General features: G+C 37.9%; 1 protein-coding gene across 1 annotated transcript in view; it reads right to left on the reverse strand.

The window, feature by feature from the left end:
• Positions 1–19,928, reverse strand: part of prr36a (proline rich 36a) — a 32,735-nt gene that overhangs the window by 10,751 nt on the left and 2,056 nt on the right. Inside the window, exons 2-3 of the mRNA XM_056456611.1 lie at positions 4,775–5,503; positions 3,235–3,322 (exon numbers count right to left, since the gene is read on the reverse strand). Coding sequence (XP_056312586.1) covers positions 3,235–3,322; positions 4,775–5,393 — 707 coding nt within the window. The 5' untranslated portion in view covers positions 5,394–5,503. The remainder of the gene's footprint in view (positions 1–3,234; positions 3,323–4,774; positions 5,504–19,928) is intronic.

Genomic DNA, 19,928 nt, shown 5'->3' on the forward strand with positions numbered 1-19,928 from the left:
TGAGAGTTGTTAAAGTGAACAGCTAGTACAGCTACTCTGACCACATCCAAAGACTTTATAAAAAAACTTTGCTTGTTTAAAACTCATTATGCTCCTGGACAAACAATTCAAATTGGCAACATTTGGATTTTAACATAACTAACAGACAGTAACATTATAACCTAAACAATAAAATAATTGGTTGAGAAACTAAAAAGGCAGACTTAGCAAATTTAGGTTATGTAGCATGTTCTGAATGTTAGATAGGTTAGGAAGGGCGTTCACGTTTGAACAATTTTCATTCTAAACAAAGAACACCCAGTAACACATTTGCAAAATAATAATAATAAAGTAAAGGCCATTAGGATGAAGGTACTGTCTTGGATTAAACAAGCATCAGTAGAGCTTCAGGTAGTGGATTTCCCTTATATTCTAGTCAAACACCACTTTGAGGGGCCGATCACCAAACGTGCAAGCGTTGGGCGATGTCAACCAATTTGGTATCGTACTATGTCTAATGTAAAACAACAATGACAATGCCATCGTATAGGCAACGGTGAATTAATTATTCATGAATAATTAATTCATAACAAATTTGTTTTTTGTAGCCTACCATTAAACTTCCTGATCTGTATGGTCTTTGTTTTACCTATAAGTAATCAAAATCATAAATAAATTTATAAACAAATTGCCACCTGTCAATCTTTTTTTTTCCACGGGATTCTGGCATGAATAGGCAGAGTGATCAGCGTTGTTATAATGGCGATGACAAACTGGTAAAAAAGGTGCACAACAAACAGGAACCAACAGTATCTGAGGTTTTCGCTAAAATTAGTAAGTACAAGTGTGAAAGCAAAAGATTTAAGCAGTGTACTGACGCTGTGACATGTAAATATCACGTTTAACAATTATAGTGAGACGCGATCCAGAGGTACATTCTTATTAAACTGTCCGATGTGCACAGCTCTCTCTGGTTTTGTGCTGACTGCTGGAGCTCAGGTGTGCGCATATACTGCTGAAGCGCATGCTAGAGTGTGTGTGTGTGTGGTCACGTGTTGCGCATTTGAGGAAGGAGGTTTTTTCGGAAATACTAGATGTAAAGCTGATGTGGATGTAGATTGTTTTCGTTCTAAAATGCCATTTTAAAACTATAGATGCATTAGTGTAAGCGGGCTTAAGTGTGTGTTTTTTGCAAGCGGGTTGCTGCTGTGACGGGGGTAAGGTGGAGGATCGCGATGCCGGCTCAGCATTGTGATGTCTATCCACCATCGGTGATGGATGATGGTATCGCCTATCGACTCAACCCTACAAGGCGCACCACACTACCTTTTTTGTTGACAAGAAAACAAAAAAGTGTAGTATGCTTTTTGTCGCTAGGCAATGGCTGAATCAGAAATGTATTGTCCGCAAGTGTTCCTGTTGATATTGTTATAATTTTATTATTTAATAATATTGTGATATTCAAAATCATACAGCTCCGGATAACTCAAAACAGCGACCGCTAGTCTCTCCTCCATCTTCAAAAGTCTTCATAGTAGTCTTGACAACACAAACACTGCTGTCACCTCAATGGAAACCCCGCCTCTGCTTGCATTTGATTGGAGAATGAAGACGCGACAGATGTAATGGGCTTTTTTTACAACTGCGAGCGCACAGCGCGCAACGACAGAAACAAGAGTGGCAAACAGGTGGTTAAAATAAACGATGCGCAGGGCACACAGGTTAGTAATTCATTCAAAAAATGGCACCTCTCAATGCAAAAAGCGCATTCGGTGTGATCGGCCCCTAAAACAACACTAAAATGTTAACGTCTCCACTCACCTGCATACGTGTGCAGTGCTTATATTATGAATCTAACTGACACCATTTTAAAATTACCTCATTTATTTCTAAACATTCGTCTTGTGGTTGTTTTCCAGTGATTTCGTAGAAAAGGTAAACAAATGGCAAAAGACTAATCATCTTGGTTCGAGGGAAATGACAATGGTGGATGACTCACTCTGGCTACAAAGATGCTCACTTAGCAACCTAAATGGAAAAAACTCCACATACAAAAGGAAATTTGATTTGGCGAACACAGCACTTATCCATCTCCCATGAAACTATTAACTGGAGGAACAGGATGCTAAGTCAAGTAAGAACTGTAGACTCCTTTGCCAGTAACCTTTTACCTCAATATTTTCCATAAACTGGTGATTATTGAAAAAAACCAACAAATACTAATAAAAGGAAAGATGAGAAGAGGGCGAGACACTGTGGTTGAATCGTGAGAAGACTTTGATGGAACTAGTTTACATTTCCCACAGCAGGAGTGTGATTGTGTTTCTGTAGTGCAAACATTTCATTTGAAGCTGCAGTGTGGATGTACATTGTGTGACAGAAAAGAAAAACAAAGCTATCTAAACAGAAAGATCAAATGAGTGTTCATATTCATACGCTATTCACTAATCTCATCATTCTTACAGCCTTTTGAGTCTAAATGGAGATCAGACTCAAAGCACGGACTCGTACAATGTGCACACAAACCACACCCTGTAGATCTGTTTGCTTACATCAACACATATCCCAGAAAAAGGGACTCTAAAACAGCCTTGTAAACGACATTAAAGCATAAATGATTAACTGACTGCCGGCACTTAAACACTACATACAATTGAAGAGACTAAACAGCTGCAACAAACAGTTAATGCTCTTCAAAACAATTCCAAAACATTTCGGCTAATGACCATCTATGACTTATTGCCATTTGTAAATACTTGACCTTTGGTAGACAACAAAGATAATTGGTTAGTAGCCAGCTTGCATTATTAAAACCATTTGAGTCAAGTCAAGCTACTGATAATCATTCCCAAAATGTGTCATCCAACAAAAAGAGCACTGTTGAGCCTAAAGCCTGATCCAAGTAGTCTGTCAGGGAGTCTGACTCACAATGGGACAGAAACTTGAGCCAATAACCACCAGACACACACACACACACACACACACAGACTAGAAACCATTCTAAAGCACAAAAAAAGCATCCAGTCATGATATTTGTATGGCTTAAGCACTAAATGGTGTACAAAAATATAAAACCGTTCACAGATGTTACTGAACCCAAATCTAGGCAGGGAATCTGCCTTAGTAATACCTTTAGGCCAGAGATATTACCCAATTGTCCACTTCCCAGCATTTCTTTTTTTTTTCTTTTATATTCAAATACAATCAAATGTCTAAGCTCAAAATGATCATCTAACCATCAAGAAGCTGTTTTACCTGTTAGTTTTGGGAGCTGCAGTGGCTTTGGCTGTGGCTGAAGTGCTGGGTTTGGCAGCAGGAGCAGTGGCTGGCCTTGGAGCTGGAGCTGAGGAAATTCAAAATGAAATAAATCATTTTCCAGAGTAAAAATTGTAGTACAAACATAATGCAAAAGTCACATTAAAAAGGACAACAATTAAATTAAAAAGACATTTTCTTTTATCATAAAAAATGACATGTAATGCACCACATTAAGTGTTTATATGTAAAGCAGGGGTGTTCAGACATCCTCCTGGAGGGCCAATTTCCTTCACACAGTATCCCTTGAACAAGGTAATCATGTTATTTAGAATCACTACAAACTTCTAGGCCCTCTTTCAAGCTGGTATTAACTTGAATATAAATGCATCTCATGTTCTGATCTTTCTCAGGAAAGCCAAGTGCAATGCCTAAGCACTGCTGAATAAACAAACCCATGTTATACAACTTGGAAAACAAGTGAATGAAAAGAATGTGGATGGCAACTACTATTGTGGCCAGATTTTTGTTTTGGTACAAAGCAGTAATGTAGGAATACCTAGTTTAGGTACGCTTTTCCACAACATGTAACATATTAGCAGTAGTAGTAGTAGAGACATAGTTTTTTTTTTAGGCAATTTGACAAACATTTAAGGCACGCGTCCACCAAGAGGTTTTATGCAGCTGTAAAAGAAAAAAATTCTAAGCTGTGAAGACTTGAAAGTGCTTTGTTTAACTTATTCTCTGATGCCGGCACTGCTAGCCTAGTGGTCACTGTGATTACATGTATAGCAGAACTGAGATGTGGGTGTGCCCCCAAGTTTGAGTCTTGACCTTTTTAAATGTCAATACCTTCCTTTCAATACCTACTGTCCTATCATAATAAAATGCCATAAATCTTTTTTTTTATCTTTCAAAAACTTATTCTCCAACTGTCTGCACATTTAAAAAATGCTCAGCACACATGCTCACTGCTGGCGTTCTAAAAAAACATGCAACTTTCTCATTGAAAACAACTGAAAAAAAAGACTAGCCTCAGGGGAAAAAGAACACTTTGGTAGACACACGCCCTTACACTACAAAAGCAATGCAATCACACCTGTATTTAGTGTCATGCACCACAAATCGTATTTGATGAAAATGTATGTTGATATCAGGGGCCTATGTTGGAGCTAAATTCTGTAGGACGCAGGTGTCAAAGCCAGTTCCTGGAGGGCCGCAGCTCTGCACAGTTTAGTTCCAACCCTGCTTCAACAAACGTATCTGTAGGTTTCAAACAAGCCTGAAGGACTCAATTAGTTTGATCAGGTGTGTTTAATTAGGGTTGAAACTAAACTGTGCAGAGCTGCGGCCCTCCAGGAATCGGCTTTGACACCTGTGCTTTAGGACATTAAACTTTTGGGATCAAGACTGATCTGACACCCCTGATCTAGCAGATGAGAATAACCATATGTGGAACCCATAATGTAACAATTTCTGAAAGCACTAATCCTGAACTCAGTAAGTGATCTAGTAAGTCAATTGTGTTGGACCATCTTACCTGTGGATTTGGGTTTGGTTGCAGCACTAGTAGCAGCAGTGGCAGGTCTCCTACTCAGGCCGGAGGCTGTGCCAACACCTGCTCCTGTCTTTGTTCCAGTGGCAGTGGTGGTGGTTGTTGTTGATCTACTTGTGCCAACAGTTGTAACTTTAGGCTGGGGCCTTGAGGTTGCAACAGCAGTTGAAGAACCAACGGGTTTCTTATTGAGACCAGAAGGTCCACTGGTAGTGGTGGGTTTCTTTTTTTCTGCTGCTGCATTAGTAGCTGGAATAGGTTTCTTAGTTAGGGTACTTGCTGTAGTCTTTGTGAGGCCATTAGTTGCCAACCGGCTTTGGGTTGCTTTGGGTCTTGTGCCTGGTCCAGTGGTAGCTGGAGCAGTTACTGTAGTCTTGCCTTTTATTGGGCCTTTGGATTTGCTTTTAGTATCTACTGCTTTCCCAGAAGCTTCCTTCAATGTCGGAGGAGCTGATTGTTCATTTTGGGGTTCATCAGGTTGTGGAGGTGATTGTGTAGTGCCATTTTGAGATGCACTGTCGCTGCCAGTTGGTTCTGTAACAGGTTCTGTTCCTTCTGTGTCCATTGGTTCAGATTGTACTGTTGCCACCCCATCAGGTTTCATCTCCAATATTACCCGTCGATCAGTTGCTGCTATATATGCTCACTGGATTCAGTGCTGTTCACACACTGAACCCAGGGATAATGGATGTGTTTGCCAACTCAATAACTGCCCTGCAGGAAAGACAAACAAATACAAATCAGTTTTTGGAATAGGAAAGCTGCCATGTAAAACTGAAGTTATGATTATTAAATTCCATATTCGCTTAAAGTTTAAAAGTAAAGCACTCCACTGAATGAGGATTTGTTAAGTGGGAAGCAGTATTTTCTAAAGGGAACCATCTCCATGAAGGGCAAGTTGGGAAAAGCAGAAATGATTCATGAAGAAAGAACCAAAATAAAAATATAAAATCCAGTACAAACATCCTACACAATAAATTACTGTAACCTTCAAATGTTTTTTTTGAAAACTATGTTTGGAATATTGGGGCTTGTATCTACCTGAAGTGCCAAAATCATCTTTTTAACCATATAATTTATCTCAAAACAATCAAGGATATTCATAAAACATGGCCACTAATAATAGATGGTGCACACACAGATTTACTGTTTTTCCAAAGCAAAATAAACGGGTATTAATAGTTTTGTTAGTTGCAAAATCAAAACTTTATATTATTTGACAAAGTGATGTTAAACCATTAAATTTGGCATTATTATTGTAGCTTTCTCTGTATGCAAACGAGCAGAATTCTGTTTTTGTAAAGACAACAACAGTCTAAAATGGACGCTGAAGATGAAGATATTAAAATGATTTATAGCTCTGATTTGTGTATGGACAGTTTACACTGAGCAGTCACCACCACCTGCTGTAAAGAAATATGATCCCATTATCTGGACTCTGTTTGGTCTGTTTCATCTACCCATTCATACAATCTAGAAATTTCCTATGTCTGTCAAGCACAAACAGACATGCCAATAAAGAAACGCTTGTTTCCCAGTACACATTTTTCAAGTCTTCAAGTCTCATAAATAAACACAAATCAGAATTTTGTCAGAAAGGAATTTCATTTGACTAGAGTACTGCACTACACTAGTCATTATTCCCCCTTTCCCAGACTGACGTAAAAGCTTGTCAGCAAAAAGATTGTGGCATGGGACTTGAGGAAAGGGATAAAAGGTTGACGTGGTGAAGAGGGGGGCTTATGCACCCATTCACCCCTCTCCTTTCTCCAAACTCCTTTATTCTGAATCCTCTTGTCTTTCTCTCCCCATCTTAAACAGTTCTCCTTAACCACAACCCCCCCTCTTTCTTGTGCTCTCCTTCCCCTCCTCCTCTCCATCAGATCTGTTCCCGGTCTGCAGCCACACAGATGGCTGTAGCAGCTGAGCTATTGTTCTGCCTCCCAAACCAAACCCAAGCCACCAAACCGGAGCGCAAATAAGAGAAAGAAAAGGGGCAAAATTGCGGGTTGTAGGAACAATGCCAAAGCAAGCAGAGAAATCAAATTTTAATGTAGCACCATCCAGAAGATGAGTGGGATCAAGTATGTGTGACGGAATCAACTAGAGGAAAACAAACAATCAAACTGTGAACAAAAATGTTGAAGGAAGTCTCTCAAGAGGCCGAAAACAAAGAGGATGCATGACAAACGAAGGTTCTTGGAAACCTTGCAACCTACAGGCAAAAATGATGAATTGGGAGGTCATCATTCTGCAAAGGGCAGAACAAAAATACCCAGAAGCCCTGGTGCTGTGTCTCCATGGGGATGTGAAGATCAAGAAAGGGGATATTTAAAAAAAATAAAAATAAAAATCCAAAGTCAAAAAAGCTACAACATTTCTACAACCAAACTGTTTTTATAACTACTTTCCAAAAATATCACATTAAATAGCTCTTTCCTGTGGGTAAAACCAAAGACTATTTAATAAACAAGAAGGGTCACTCATATAGATTTGAATGGGGAAAAGTGTAACCGTCAAAATGGCAAATGAAGCCCCGCCGTCTAGTACAGGAACCATTCATTGATCACTATAAACCAGGGGTGTCCAAACTCTGGGCCAGTGTCCCAGTCCCAGTCCCCAGTGTGTTCACACCAGATGCGAGAAAAAACAAAAAAAACAAAAAAAAAAAACGCTATTTGTGGGTAAATAGACGCATAAACATTGAGTTTACTCGCTTAATTCGCGCATCAAATTCACGGAGCAATAGATGCAGATTCGTGTTATGAGCCTGGCTTCTGTCTGCCCAGTGACTGTAGCTTTGTAGCTAAATGGCTAACATGGAATTTATTGAGAGTATAGCTGTGTTAATGTGCTTTATGAAGGCTGAACAACAGCGTCGATTCGTTTGGGGCCGTGCTTGAGTCCACACAATCTATTCTGAGGTCCACCCAGCTCTGTGAGCTTATAAACTTCTCCAGAAATTATGCCTGGATGATGGAGGCTTTTAGCGATGCTTCCGACTGAGTCGAGCCCAGTCTGATGAAATGTTGCCCGGTGTCAGCAGGAGTTTTTTTCCCCGAGACACCAACAACAGGTAATACGTCATAATTACACCCCTATAAAAGCAAGCTCCCGATTGGTTAACTCTGCACGAATGTCCGCTGAAGTTCAGATTTTCGAACTCAAGCGTTTCGTGCGAAACATACAATACGCGCGTCAATCGCCAAAAACGCTAAACTCGCACCGCGGCATTTGCACCACCTCATTTGCGCAGCAGGAGGTCTATTTGCATCGACTTAACATGTAAACCATTTGCACTTGACGCTTCTTCTGCATCTTATGTGGACGCAGCATAAGAGTTTAGCTCCAAACCCAATCTAACAGCAAAACCACTTGTGAGAGTTCAGACGCTCAATTTAAAAGGCCAAACCATTTTTAAAATATTATTTCCAAATGTTAGAGCCATTTGCAGGAGCCATTCTGGATTCCTCTAAGAACTTTCATTCTAAAATATGTTGTGTTAGTATTAATAATATTTTATGGGCAATTTTTAATGCTCTGTGGATGATAGTTGAGAATATCTCTTTATTTTTAAAAAGTCTAGACAATGCTTTTCAACCAACATACTGACTTGTTAAGCTGTTCCAGTTATTCATCCTTTTGATAGCTGTCTGAATCTCACACTGATGAGTAAATCAATCCAGTCGTTTTTCTGAAAAGACCACTTGTGTTCACATTATAACAAGACCCTTCTTATTTCATCACACATCACATCACTTTTGAACGAGCACTTTCTGTGACAAGAGTACTACTGTTACGAGGTTTACAAGAATGTGGGAAATCAAGACAATAAAAAGGATGTGGATAGAAACTACAACTTTGTTCATTATCCATGTTTTGGTTCAACACATTGTTTAAATACATTACTTTTTACACTGCACTTTATAATGAAATCAAATCTTTATGATTACATGTCAGAGTTATTTTACAGCTGTTTAAATGCATTCAATGTCATGAATGTTTACAAAAGTGATCAAGTTGGATGCATTTCAGACTATCAATTTAAAAGTTGTAAAGCTTAAGATTATAAACTTGATGTACATTCGTCTTCATTTAGTGTCATTACTTGTGATTGGTTTGACCATATCATAATGGGGCCAAAAAAATAGAAATAAAATGTACAATTGAGAATTACAATGACTTACAAGCAAGCAATAGTTGATAAGATATTGTAGAGCCAACTCAGAAAACTGCATATTCACTATAACACAGTTTACCAACTACATGCAACACCACAAGGTAAAAAGGTATCCTTTCTATGGTAAAGGAGTTTTGGTAATGACTAGTTGTGCGAAATTTCTATTTTAGAAACAGTTTCTATTTCCACAATGTCGCAGCAAAACAAAACCATAAACTATTATGACAATGAGTACATTTACATGGACTCCAATAATGTGATTTTCATACGATTAAGACAATACTCTGATTAAGAGTCTACCATGTAAACAGCGATTTTTGATCAATTTAATCTGATTAAGCTCATAATCGAACTAAATAGAATTGGAATTAAGACATGTGGAGTATACCGATTTTAGTCGCGTTATTGAAGTGCAGTACAGACACGTAAACACCGAAATCAAACTATTATCATAGTGTAGGATTTTGCCACATTTTGCGACAGGATAGTCTATACACACACAACTGTTTGACACTATTCTCTGGACCTACAGAGTCAGAGGACCACAGACATCTGTATCGTGAATCTGGAGTGGTTTTTTTTTTTTTTTTTTTCAGTTTTTTGCTGTATGAAATTCTATTAATACAACACTCTTCCAGCAGTTCACACTCGCATCCAATATCTACTTTGACAAAGGGGCCTGCATGAAATGTTCCTGAATGAAAGTGAAAGTGCCAAACTGCAGTTAAAGACTACAAATTAAAAAAGAAACACCCGAAACTCGAGGAAATGTGAATAGCGTGGTGACGCAAGGACGTTAATCAAATTATGTGCTATAACATGTAAAACAGGATCATGAAAGGAACATTCAAAAAGCAACTCACCTTAATCATATTATTGTCTCATTCAGATTAAAGCAAATAATTTGATTACTGAGGTCCATGTAAACGTAGTCATTGATTACCTCAGGTACAGATTTGTGCTTTATTTCAGTGTTAAATGCTACCAATGCAAGTTTGAAAACCATTTTGCGTGGCATTTACTGCCATATTGAAAGCAGCAGCCGATAGTTAATCTCAGATTTTAAAAATTAAATCACTAGTAAACGATTTGAAAATGAAAGTCAGTGACTCAGTGGAAACCAACAACACCAGTCCTTCAGCTTCTAATAATGTTAACTATGTATTCATTCGATTATAAAACATAACATTTTGTTAGGAGTGCCGTGGCTGATATTTAAAGGAATATATTATTTAAATGGTTCTGTCGTGTTGTGTTGGGTTTGATGCAGACAGCCAAATTGCTTATCACTGGAATGTTGTCGCATCACATGTAGTTAGGATAAAAATGTGGAAATTTCATGACATTTTCAATATTTTCCTTGAAGGCATGCAAGAAAGCTTTCTGCCTCTCTCCACCATCAGCTAAGGGTTGCATCATTAAACCCAATGCACATCTTGTCCACTATCTTAATCCAGTATTTGTTTGGATTAGGGAATTTACATGTATAGACTGCGGATTATAAAAGGTACCACAAGGCCATTTTAAAGCACACGTGATTCGCTAATCCTAAAACCCAACCCTATACTAAACCCCTGGAGTGGTCAAATCTGAAATCTACACAGGGACATCCTTTCTAAAGCATGTCTGTTATGTTTTAGTAACTACAGTAGTTTGATGTATTTGTGAGGGCTTCCCACTGAACAGCTACTGTAGCATCACACACAGGCTCAAAGCAAACACCACATTATAGGTTTAGTTTCTAGAAACTCTGCATGAAGGAAGCGGAGATGAAAGTAAAAGGAACAAATAAAGAGGATTTTCAAACCCAAATTCCAGCACAGGGCCTCCAGCTCTTCAGGGCCGAGCCATAACCAGCTGTCATAGACAGACATGCAGCTATTTCCATGCAGCTGTAGTCGGCCACATCCAGCATTCTTGTAATAAGAGCCAACAGCAGACCTCTGTTTAATAACCATCTATGCCCCTATTCTAATAGTTTATAGATTTAGATTGTGTATGAACGTTTTAATCTGTAACTTCAACCTGACGACAACAGGAAAACAATCAAGATGGGATAAGAGATTGAATACCAAAATGCACTTCAGAGATGTTTAAAAAAAAAAAAAAAAAAAAAAAGGGCAGAAACCACAAACACATACCCTCGTGCAATCTGCCCATACAAGGCAGTGCTCTCAGACCGCTAGTGCTGGCACACACACACTCCTGAGAGATCAACACATGAAAACACACTCCTCCTATTCCCTCCCTCTACATTACAGTCAATTATTCATCAGCCTCCCACATAGACTCCATGAGGACGCCCTCACTAAAGGCTAAAAAGTGTTCATGTGCATAAATCTATTGTTTAAAATGTTATGCATTTCTCGATAGATAGGTCTAGGTAGGGCTGGGCGATAAAAATCGGTATCGTTCACCGTACACTATTGTCAATAACGATAAAAGAATTATGTTAAGTTTTGGTATGAAGGCTAGTTTTATTAAACTGTGGCTGCTGAGTGTGCGCCTTGGAAGCAATGCTTGGTGCAAGTTGTGCATTTCAGTGGAGGCATGCACATTTCCATAGAAAGTGACGCGCACATGGTATGCAAGCGGCACACACACGACACACGCATTTCCAGGTACACCTAGGTTAAAAACTTCTGAACTTTTCCAGAACGCTGCGTGCGCACCGCAATTTATGCAAGTAGAACTAACCAATCTGCTTCACACTTTGTATGGAATATACATATTTCAGTAATAACGGTAGACTAATTATCTCAGACAAACACAGCACTTCCAAACACTGCAGTGCTTTTTAATTTTGTCCATAAACTTGTATCGAAGCTGCAGTTATCCTCTGAGAAAACGGTTGATGGTTGTCTAATTACAGAAAGATGATAGGGGAGCATGAGCGCAAAGCACATTGAAAATGTTGAAGGAAACCACGCGCTCGCGCTTTTCACCTGAGAGTTTTGGTAGCGTCATGTCACTTCAGGTCAGAATAACAACACACACAAAATGAGCGCTGTATTTACAGCAGTGAAGAGACTACATAAAAGTATGTTGCCAGAGTGGCTTTTTGGTTTCTTTTCTTGTGCATCCCAGCCACTAGCTCCCGATCTGAAAGAGCTTTTTAGCATAGTGGGTAATGTAGTCATTCAACTTCACAGTTTGTAATGTTGCAGTATGTATTTGAATAATGATGGTTGTTGGTTCGTTTACTTGGTAGCTCAGATTTGATTATCATAATTTGTTGTTTACAGAGATTGAGATTTACTGTATCATTATTATTCACACCTTAAAATTTGCTTTGATTGTTCAGTTTTTACGCTTTACCATTGCACACAGTTTGTACCATTTTATTTATCAAGTGTGAGTCTTTTTAACACTTGTTTATTTTATTATAAAGAGATGAGATATTTTTTTTTAATATTTTAGTTTGACAATTAAAATCATTTGGCCGTGTAATGTTGTTAAATTAAAATAAAGTGGTTAAATAAATGAAAAATCCTAATATTCCTAATTGTATTGTTAAAAATTCAACAACTAACAATACTGAAAGTGATATTTTTTTCTCAATAATCACCCAACCCTATGTCCAAGTGTACATTGCTGCATTTGTCACATGATACTTGAGAAATAATTCTAATATGCAGATTGTTTAAATGGTTTACCAAAAACATTAAGCCGCACAACTGTTTATAACTGTTTGTTAGTTTTTTTTTATTCCAAATACAAAACCTTATCAACTCAAATTTGCAAACAAGAAATTGAACAAATAATGGCATATTTATTACAATATTTTGAAGAAATAGAATTTAAATTGTTCTCAAAGTCTGAGCTTACACAAGTTGACGATTCAGCGCTCAGTATTTGCACACTTGTGACTGACCTCCGAGATTTGCATGGGCATCAGTCAGTGGGTGTTTGTTTTACTTCCACTCTCCTGACTAATGCAGGAGTAACAAGAACCAATATTACCAGAATTCATTTAGAAAGAAATAGACTAAAGCCATAGCAAAATCTACGAGAGAGAACAGTAACTTAACAAATCGCACATAATTTGATAATATATGTAGAAGTCAGATTTTTAAAAACAATCTAGGAGAAAAAAAAATCTTGGTCTGCATATCAGTTACATCCAGAAGAAAAGAGAACATGCTGTGTGGTGCTGGAAAACCCAGATTCCCATCGTTCTCCATGAGCAACATCTCAGCATGTTCATGAGCACACAACATTCCTTAAAATGTACAAGAGACAGGAAGTCGCAGCATTCATAAATACACCCACCAAAAAAAAAAAAAAAAAAAAGTAAAAAAAAAACTGCCCCTGTAAAATGGGCTCCTCACAGTAAGGGGGAAATTCTTTAATATGCACAAGATAATAAAAGAGGTGGGTGTGAGAGTTATCTTTCTGAACTCTCTTACTCTGACAAAAAAAAATAATAATAATAATTATATATATATATATATATAAAGACATGCATATATTATACAACAACTTCTAATTTCAGTTCTTATGGTGGTAAATCTAAAGGACCTGTTTCCACCTACTACAGAGCTGCATTTTAAGTGATTTGATTATAAATTGTCAACTAAGAAAAAATAACTGACATTTCCGCATAATATTAATGTTTTCAAGGAGTCTTGTGAAAATTGTATTTGAATAATGTTGAGCCTTCCATCATATTTCATCATGCTCTACAATCACTTGTACAGTGTTCTTCTAAAGTTGCACGATTCTGGCTAAAATGAGATTCACGATTTTTTTTTTGCTTAAAATCAAGATCACGAGTTTATTGTTATTATTGTCAAATTTTCAAACATATGGTAAAACAACAACAACAACAACAACAACAACAACAATAATAATAATAATAATATTATTATTAAGGCTCTTACACACTGGGACGCTTTGTTTGCGTTTATCGTCAGCGGTTTGAGAAGTTTTTCCAGATTTTAAACCCAAGCGATTTTAACAACTACAAGATTTGTCATAATTTCTTTTGGTCTTCTGCTCGGAGGCAGCTATTCATTTTTTTCTCCCAATTATCTCATGGGTTATGCTGACTGAGCATTTCTTCCTCTATCATCCTCTTGCTATCCTCAACATCTATTTTAATGTGGTTTTACACATGACACAGCAGTAGTATTGAGTGCATTTTCCATAGGAAAAAGCATCAAGCTGAAAACTGCAAATGGTTTCACTGACTGACTGCATGAAGGCATAATTTAGCGCAAGTGTACTTACTGGTGTACCTGCCAGGTAAAAATACAAAAAGCAACTGCAAAATACTGAAGATATGCAGTCATGTTCCTCTTAGGTACCATTTAGTATTTAGCAAACACAAATATGACCTTGTTAATTTTGACTATGGTGATGTTGATGTGTGATGTTAACAGCAAAAAAATTCAGTTATATATTGTTGTTTTTATTAATTGATTTTCCTTTGGCTTCCTTTGCCAACTACTACTATGTTTTACGCAACGGATGCCCTTCCAGCCACAACCTAGTACTGGGAAACACCAATACAGACACACACTTAAACACTATGGTAGGGGTGTGCGATATTGGCAAAAGAAACCTATCACAATTTTCTTGAAAAATATTGTGATTTTGATTTCAAATCACGATTTTGACACACACAGATGTTTTACAGTGTGATTGTGCAACATATTTCAAAAGGAAAAGAATTAAATTATCAAAGACCTGTAACAGGTCTCTAAAACAGACAGATAGGCAAAAAAATAAAGGTGTAACAAATTGTCTCTAGAACACACCTATGGCAAAACACATAAATAAACGGACTACTGTGTGTGTGTGTGTGTGTGTGTGTGTGTGTGTGTGTGTGTGTGTGTGTGTGTGTGCCGTCAAACACAAGTAGGCTCCGATGTTGTGTTTGACCATGTCAGAAGTAGAAGTGGTTGCGTTTTTTTTTGCCATGCACAGTTTATAGACCTCTTTGTGACACTGCTGTGAAATAGTCCGTTCACATATCACGTCTTTTGTGCGCACAAGTTTGCTATTTCCAATGGAGGCGCGTGGCTTGTGCGCATATTGTGAGTGATATGCAAGTATATTCCAGGCACCCGCAGTTGAAAACATCTCTACTTTTTTGGAATGCTGCAAGCGTGCCGCAAGTCACGTAACAAGAACTTAGCGATTAGCTTTACACCTTGTATGGAATATACACATTTCGGTAGACTAATTACCTCAGACAAACACAGAACACCCAAAAACTGCAGTGCTTTTTAATTTTCTCCATAAATAAAACTTGTATTGAAACTGCAGCAATGTTTTGATAGTTTGTCATCCTCTGAGAAAACGGTTGATGGTCACCGAGCAGTGACAAAGGAGCGTGAGCGCAAAGTGCGTTGGAAAGCTGAAGAAAGCATCTGGAAGTGCTCAAAGGAAAACAAGCTTAAAACTTGTTACATTTTAGACCGAGTTTTCCCCTTTATTTAGCACTGCCCATTTGTGATCGGACTGGTGGAATCAACTTAAAATCAGGTTTGAACTGTCTTGAAGAAACCGGTCACTATTGTTAGTGTAATTTGCATTGGTAAATGGTAACTAAGTGCACGTAGGGAACAGTAATGAGCCATTATTGTATGTAGGATCGAGCTGAAATGTCAAACAGCCCTGTTAGTGTGAAACGGTAGTAACGACGCAGCTAAACAGGAAGAAACGAGACGACCCTGCTCTCTCTCATCCAACAGGATTAGCTCCAGATGAGCGAGTTGTGTGTGTTGTGTCAGTATGGAGTGTGAATGGGGCTTAATGACCCAGCAGGGTTTGAATTTGCTATTCGTAAATGTAAGGATTAAGAGAGGACATTCCCCATTGTGTGCGATGCACCATGCTGACGGGGGCTGGGCACAACCAGAGCTGCCAAAACAACATGAGAGATATCAGAGAGACAAGTGAAATCAACAGCAAATGTAGTAAATGGAGAAAAGTGAAAGCTTGTGCCCAGAACAGACGTAAACCAAAAAAAGATTAGAATCAAAGATGATAAGGAGAGGGACGGAGATTTAAGAGGCAGAAGGAGAGAAAAAACAGATGGTAAATAGTGGCGTGATGGTTTGGGTGTAGTTTGCATACTGGACACGCAGCAGGACGCTGTGATGGATAGGGATGGAGCCCAGGAGGATTAAAACAGGACATCAGTTCCATCTAAAAAACACAGACAAACAAACTCTGCCAAGTTATCTAGCACTAGTTTGCTGACAGTTAAAAGCTCTCATGTCAGCAGCAGTGTTTTAGCAGATTAGGGGGGGTCATAAAACCACCAGCGAGGACTCAGATTAATAAAGGGGTATTTTAAAACATTCTTTCCAAATGCAAAACTGACAAAGCACCAAATAGATTACTCTGATGGTAAAAACTCAGCAAGGCATTTCAAAAGTGCACCAAAACATTATTCACATTACTGTAACCCGTTTATTCTGAACCATGTTATAAAGCAGTATATTGGTGCATAAGGCAACTGATTATCATGGTTTATTTCATTAATCTGCTATAGAAAATTGGGGCGTCTTCCTTGCTGGCAATCTGCTTGTTCAAATCGACCACCCCACAGTGAGGTCAAGACTAAGCCGGAGCCAACCACACATTTAAAAACCTGTTAAACGGCACAATCTGTGACTGCTGTATTGGCCAAGACATCCATAGATCTAAAGCAGGGGTTCCCAAACTTTTTCTTTTGAAGAGCTAAAAACCAAACTAGATTGAGGCTCGTGGGCCAAAGGTAAATATAGCTGCCATGGGTACTTCCTAATTTATTTATATTTAAAAATAACTAGAAAACACTGCTTTAAGTAATGCAGTATAATTTTTTACATTTTTTATAATGAAGTCATTACAGTAAAAATTATCTTGTTTATAACAAAGGAGTTATGCCAGTTAAGCTGCACCTGATTTTGCCTTGTAAATGCGTATCTGTGAGCAAATCAATTAACATGTACATGAAACATTTGTGTTCAGTTGGCTTTTTTTGTAGCCAAGCAAAAAAACAAGCAAAAAAAAAGAAAAATAGATTTTTTTATAATAAAAATAACAATCTGTTAAAATCATTCATCCCAACTCTGCCCATCATTCAAGCTCCTTTTCCAGATGAGATAGTGGGCCAAATCAAAAGGTTACAACGGGACAACTTTGGCCAGCAGGCCGTAGTTTTGGCATCTCTGATCTAAAGACACACATCAGTAATCACAAATGTTCAACAGTTTTTACTAAAATTAAGTAGCTATTATTCATAGGAACAAATAGCCATAGTTCACTGACATGCTACGCAAAAATCCTTCTGTGAGAGGATTCTATATTTGTGCGATTATTAGTCACATTAAAATCAATAAATGCAGTTACATCCTGTTTGATTTACTGGATCACTTCTTTGCAGCTTACTTGCGGCTTCTGTATGAGAGTGCCATCTGGCTTTTGGAGGAGATTTACTAATGATCACACAACCGTACTTCGATGACAATCGCAGCTTTTGCTGAGATGCAATTACACTTGAATTTATCGTTCACCCTTATATTAGCTTTACAAAATCATGACAGTTAAAACTGAAGTTAATGTAAAATTAGTGAAATTTCATCAATATTTTACCATATATGAAGCACTGCCCACACAGAAGTTACTACAAACCAGCTTTATTTTGGTGAACACTTCAAATCCATGTAAGCATTTAAACCAGTTTGGAAATTTGTTCACATGAATACTCTGGGAATCAAGTTCAAATTCCTATTGAAATGACTATTTCGTCCCTTAATTCCACTTAGATTCTTATGGAGATTTCTGGAAACAGTTTTAGCATCCATTTTCAGACACATTTTGTCAGTAAAGCAGGTTCTGTAATGAGCTATAAATCTCTTGCACCTGCTTTTAAATGTAGCTGCGTTTACTACACAAAGCCATAGTTCACTGACAAGCTACGCAAAGAATCCTTCTGTGAGATGATTCTGTGTGATTATTAGTCTCATCAAATCAAAAGCAGTTAAATACTCTGATTTACTTGATCTCTTTTTTTGCAGTAAATTTGCAGTTTCCACATTAAAGCGCCATCAGATTTACAACTGACCACACAACTGTGCTTCGCTGACAAGTGCCAGCTTATGCTAAATTGCAATTTCCTTTCAATTTATCATGCATCCCTATATAGGCTTTACAAAATCATAAAACTGAAGTTAACGTCAAATTAGTGAAATTTCATTATTATTATACCAATATACGAAGCACTGCCCACACAGAAGTTACTACAAACCAGCTTTCTTTTGGTGAACACTGCAAATCCACGTAAGCAACTTAAGCCAGTTTAAAAATATTTGTGTTAACATGAAAATCCTGGGAATCTGCATTTTGCCCCTTAATTCCACTTTACTTAAGAGTCTTATGGAAATTTCTGGATTTTGCATATGAAAATTTACTGAAATGGCAATAATGTGACTGCACCTTAAGCAGGGAAACCAGTGATATTTGGAAAATCTTAATGTTGTCTGCAAAATACCGACCTCAGACATGAGGGAGCATATCCAAAAACCGAGACCACAATGAGAAAACCGGCTCTAGAGTCCAGCACAAGTGATGAAATCATTAGCTCACAAGATGCAATTGAAGATTGCTAAATAGCATCACTGGCTACAGCTAAACCCAACTTATGAGAAGGTCCTGCTTAAATGGAGCTGTCAACGTCAAGAGTTCATCACTGAGGAGTGTGACTAAAACAATGACAGCAGCAGTCCCGCTCAACTCCATTCTGAGGGACCTGAGCCCAGGCACACGTCTAAACAGACAGGGACTATCATAAATCTCAGGACAAGGAACTACAGTGAAAGTCTTGTTTTCATATGCTCTCTGTTCTGCTGTTATGGCATCAAACTGGTTTTAGTTCTGGATTGTTCAGTCAAGTCAATCAGGTTTCGGCGGAAATCCAAACAACAGCTGCCATTACAAAGTGTATATTGCGAATTCCTGAGACAACTGGAACAACACAATAGACCATTATGGGCTTAGCAAGACATCATAGCGGATTCACATTAGCAATCATATGGAATTGACAAGTTTTGATATAATTACCCTACAAAGACTTTGATCTTTTGCAAATGATCAAATCATATACATTTAAATGGTTCTTATTCAATAGTCCAATAGTATCAATACTCAAGATGTGTTCATGTTTGTATTTCAGTTAGCTTTGTTTGATCCATTTTATACCAAAAAAGGAGAATGATAAATTTAGTCCTGGTTCATTTAGTGTGCACAGTCATTAGCTGGGTTTCAATCAACAAGTGTTAATGTGCATTTTGAAGTATCAAATGAGAAATGAGTGATTGAAACATCAAATCCTGAATACAAATCTCTTAATTTGCAACAAAGATTTTACGCTCACTTGACCTGCATGTTTTGGACTTTTGAAAAAAAAAGGGGTTAATGTGAATAATACGAGATGGAAACTCAATTGTCAAATAAACAACACAAATGATGATCCACTGCAAGGAGATGCGTTTCCAACACCTCCATCAAACAGTATTATGCAACATCATGAATATGATGTAGGGGGGAAACAGACACTTAAGCATTCTGTTTAGGGCATTCTCGTCTTGTGAAGTCAAGACATGTCTGGTTTTTGGTTAATCTGCATTTCTTTGGTCTGCGTTTTGTTCTAATTTCAGTTGACAAAACTGAATCAAAGTGCACTTTAGAGATGCCCTTTTTAGAAGTCTAAAGTCGTGATCACACTAGAGTTTGATCATGCAAAATTCTGTCATACGCTGCTGCAAAAAGGGGCGGGATTAAACAAGATGATTAGTTAATCATTAAAAGAAAGTGATTGCCCCATATTTTAAATTTCTGCCCAGAGAGGTCATGTATTGATCTTCGATGGGTCTTCGATTGATCTTACGCAGTCACGTCATGTGATTTCGCAGGTCAGAGTTCACCAAACTCGAACTTTCCAATGCAGCCAACTACAAAACT

This window comes from Danio aesculapii, chromosome 1 (genome assembly GCF_903798145.1).
Source record: "Danio aesculapii chromosome 1, fDanAes4.1, whole genome shotgun sequence".
In the NCBI taxonomy this organism is placed as follows: Eukaryota; Metazoa; Chordata; class Actinopteri; order Cypriniformes; family Danionidae; genus Danio; species Danio aesculapii.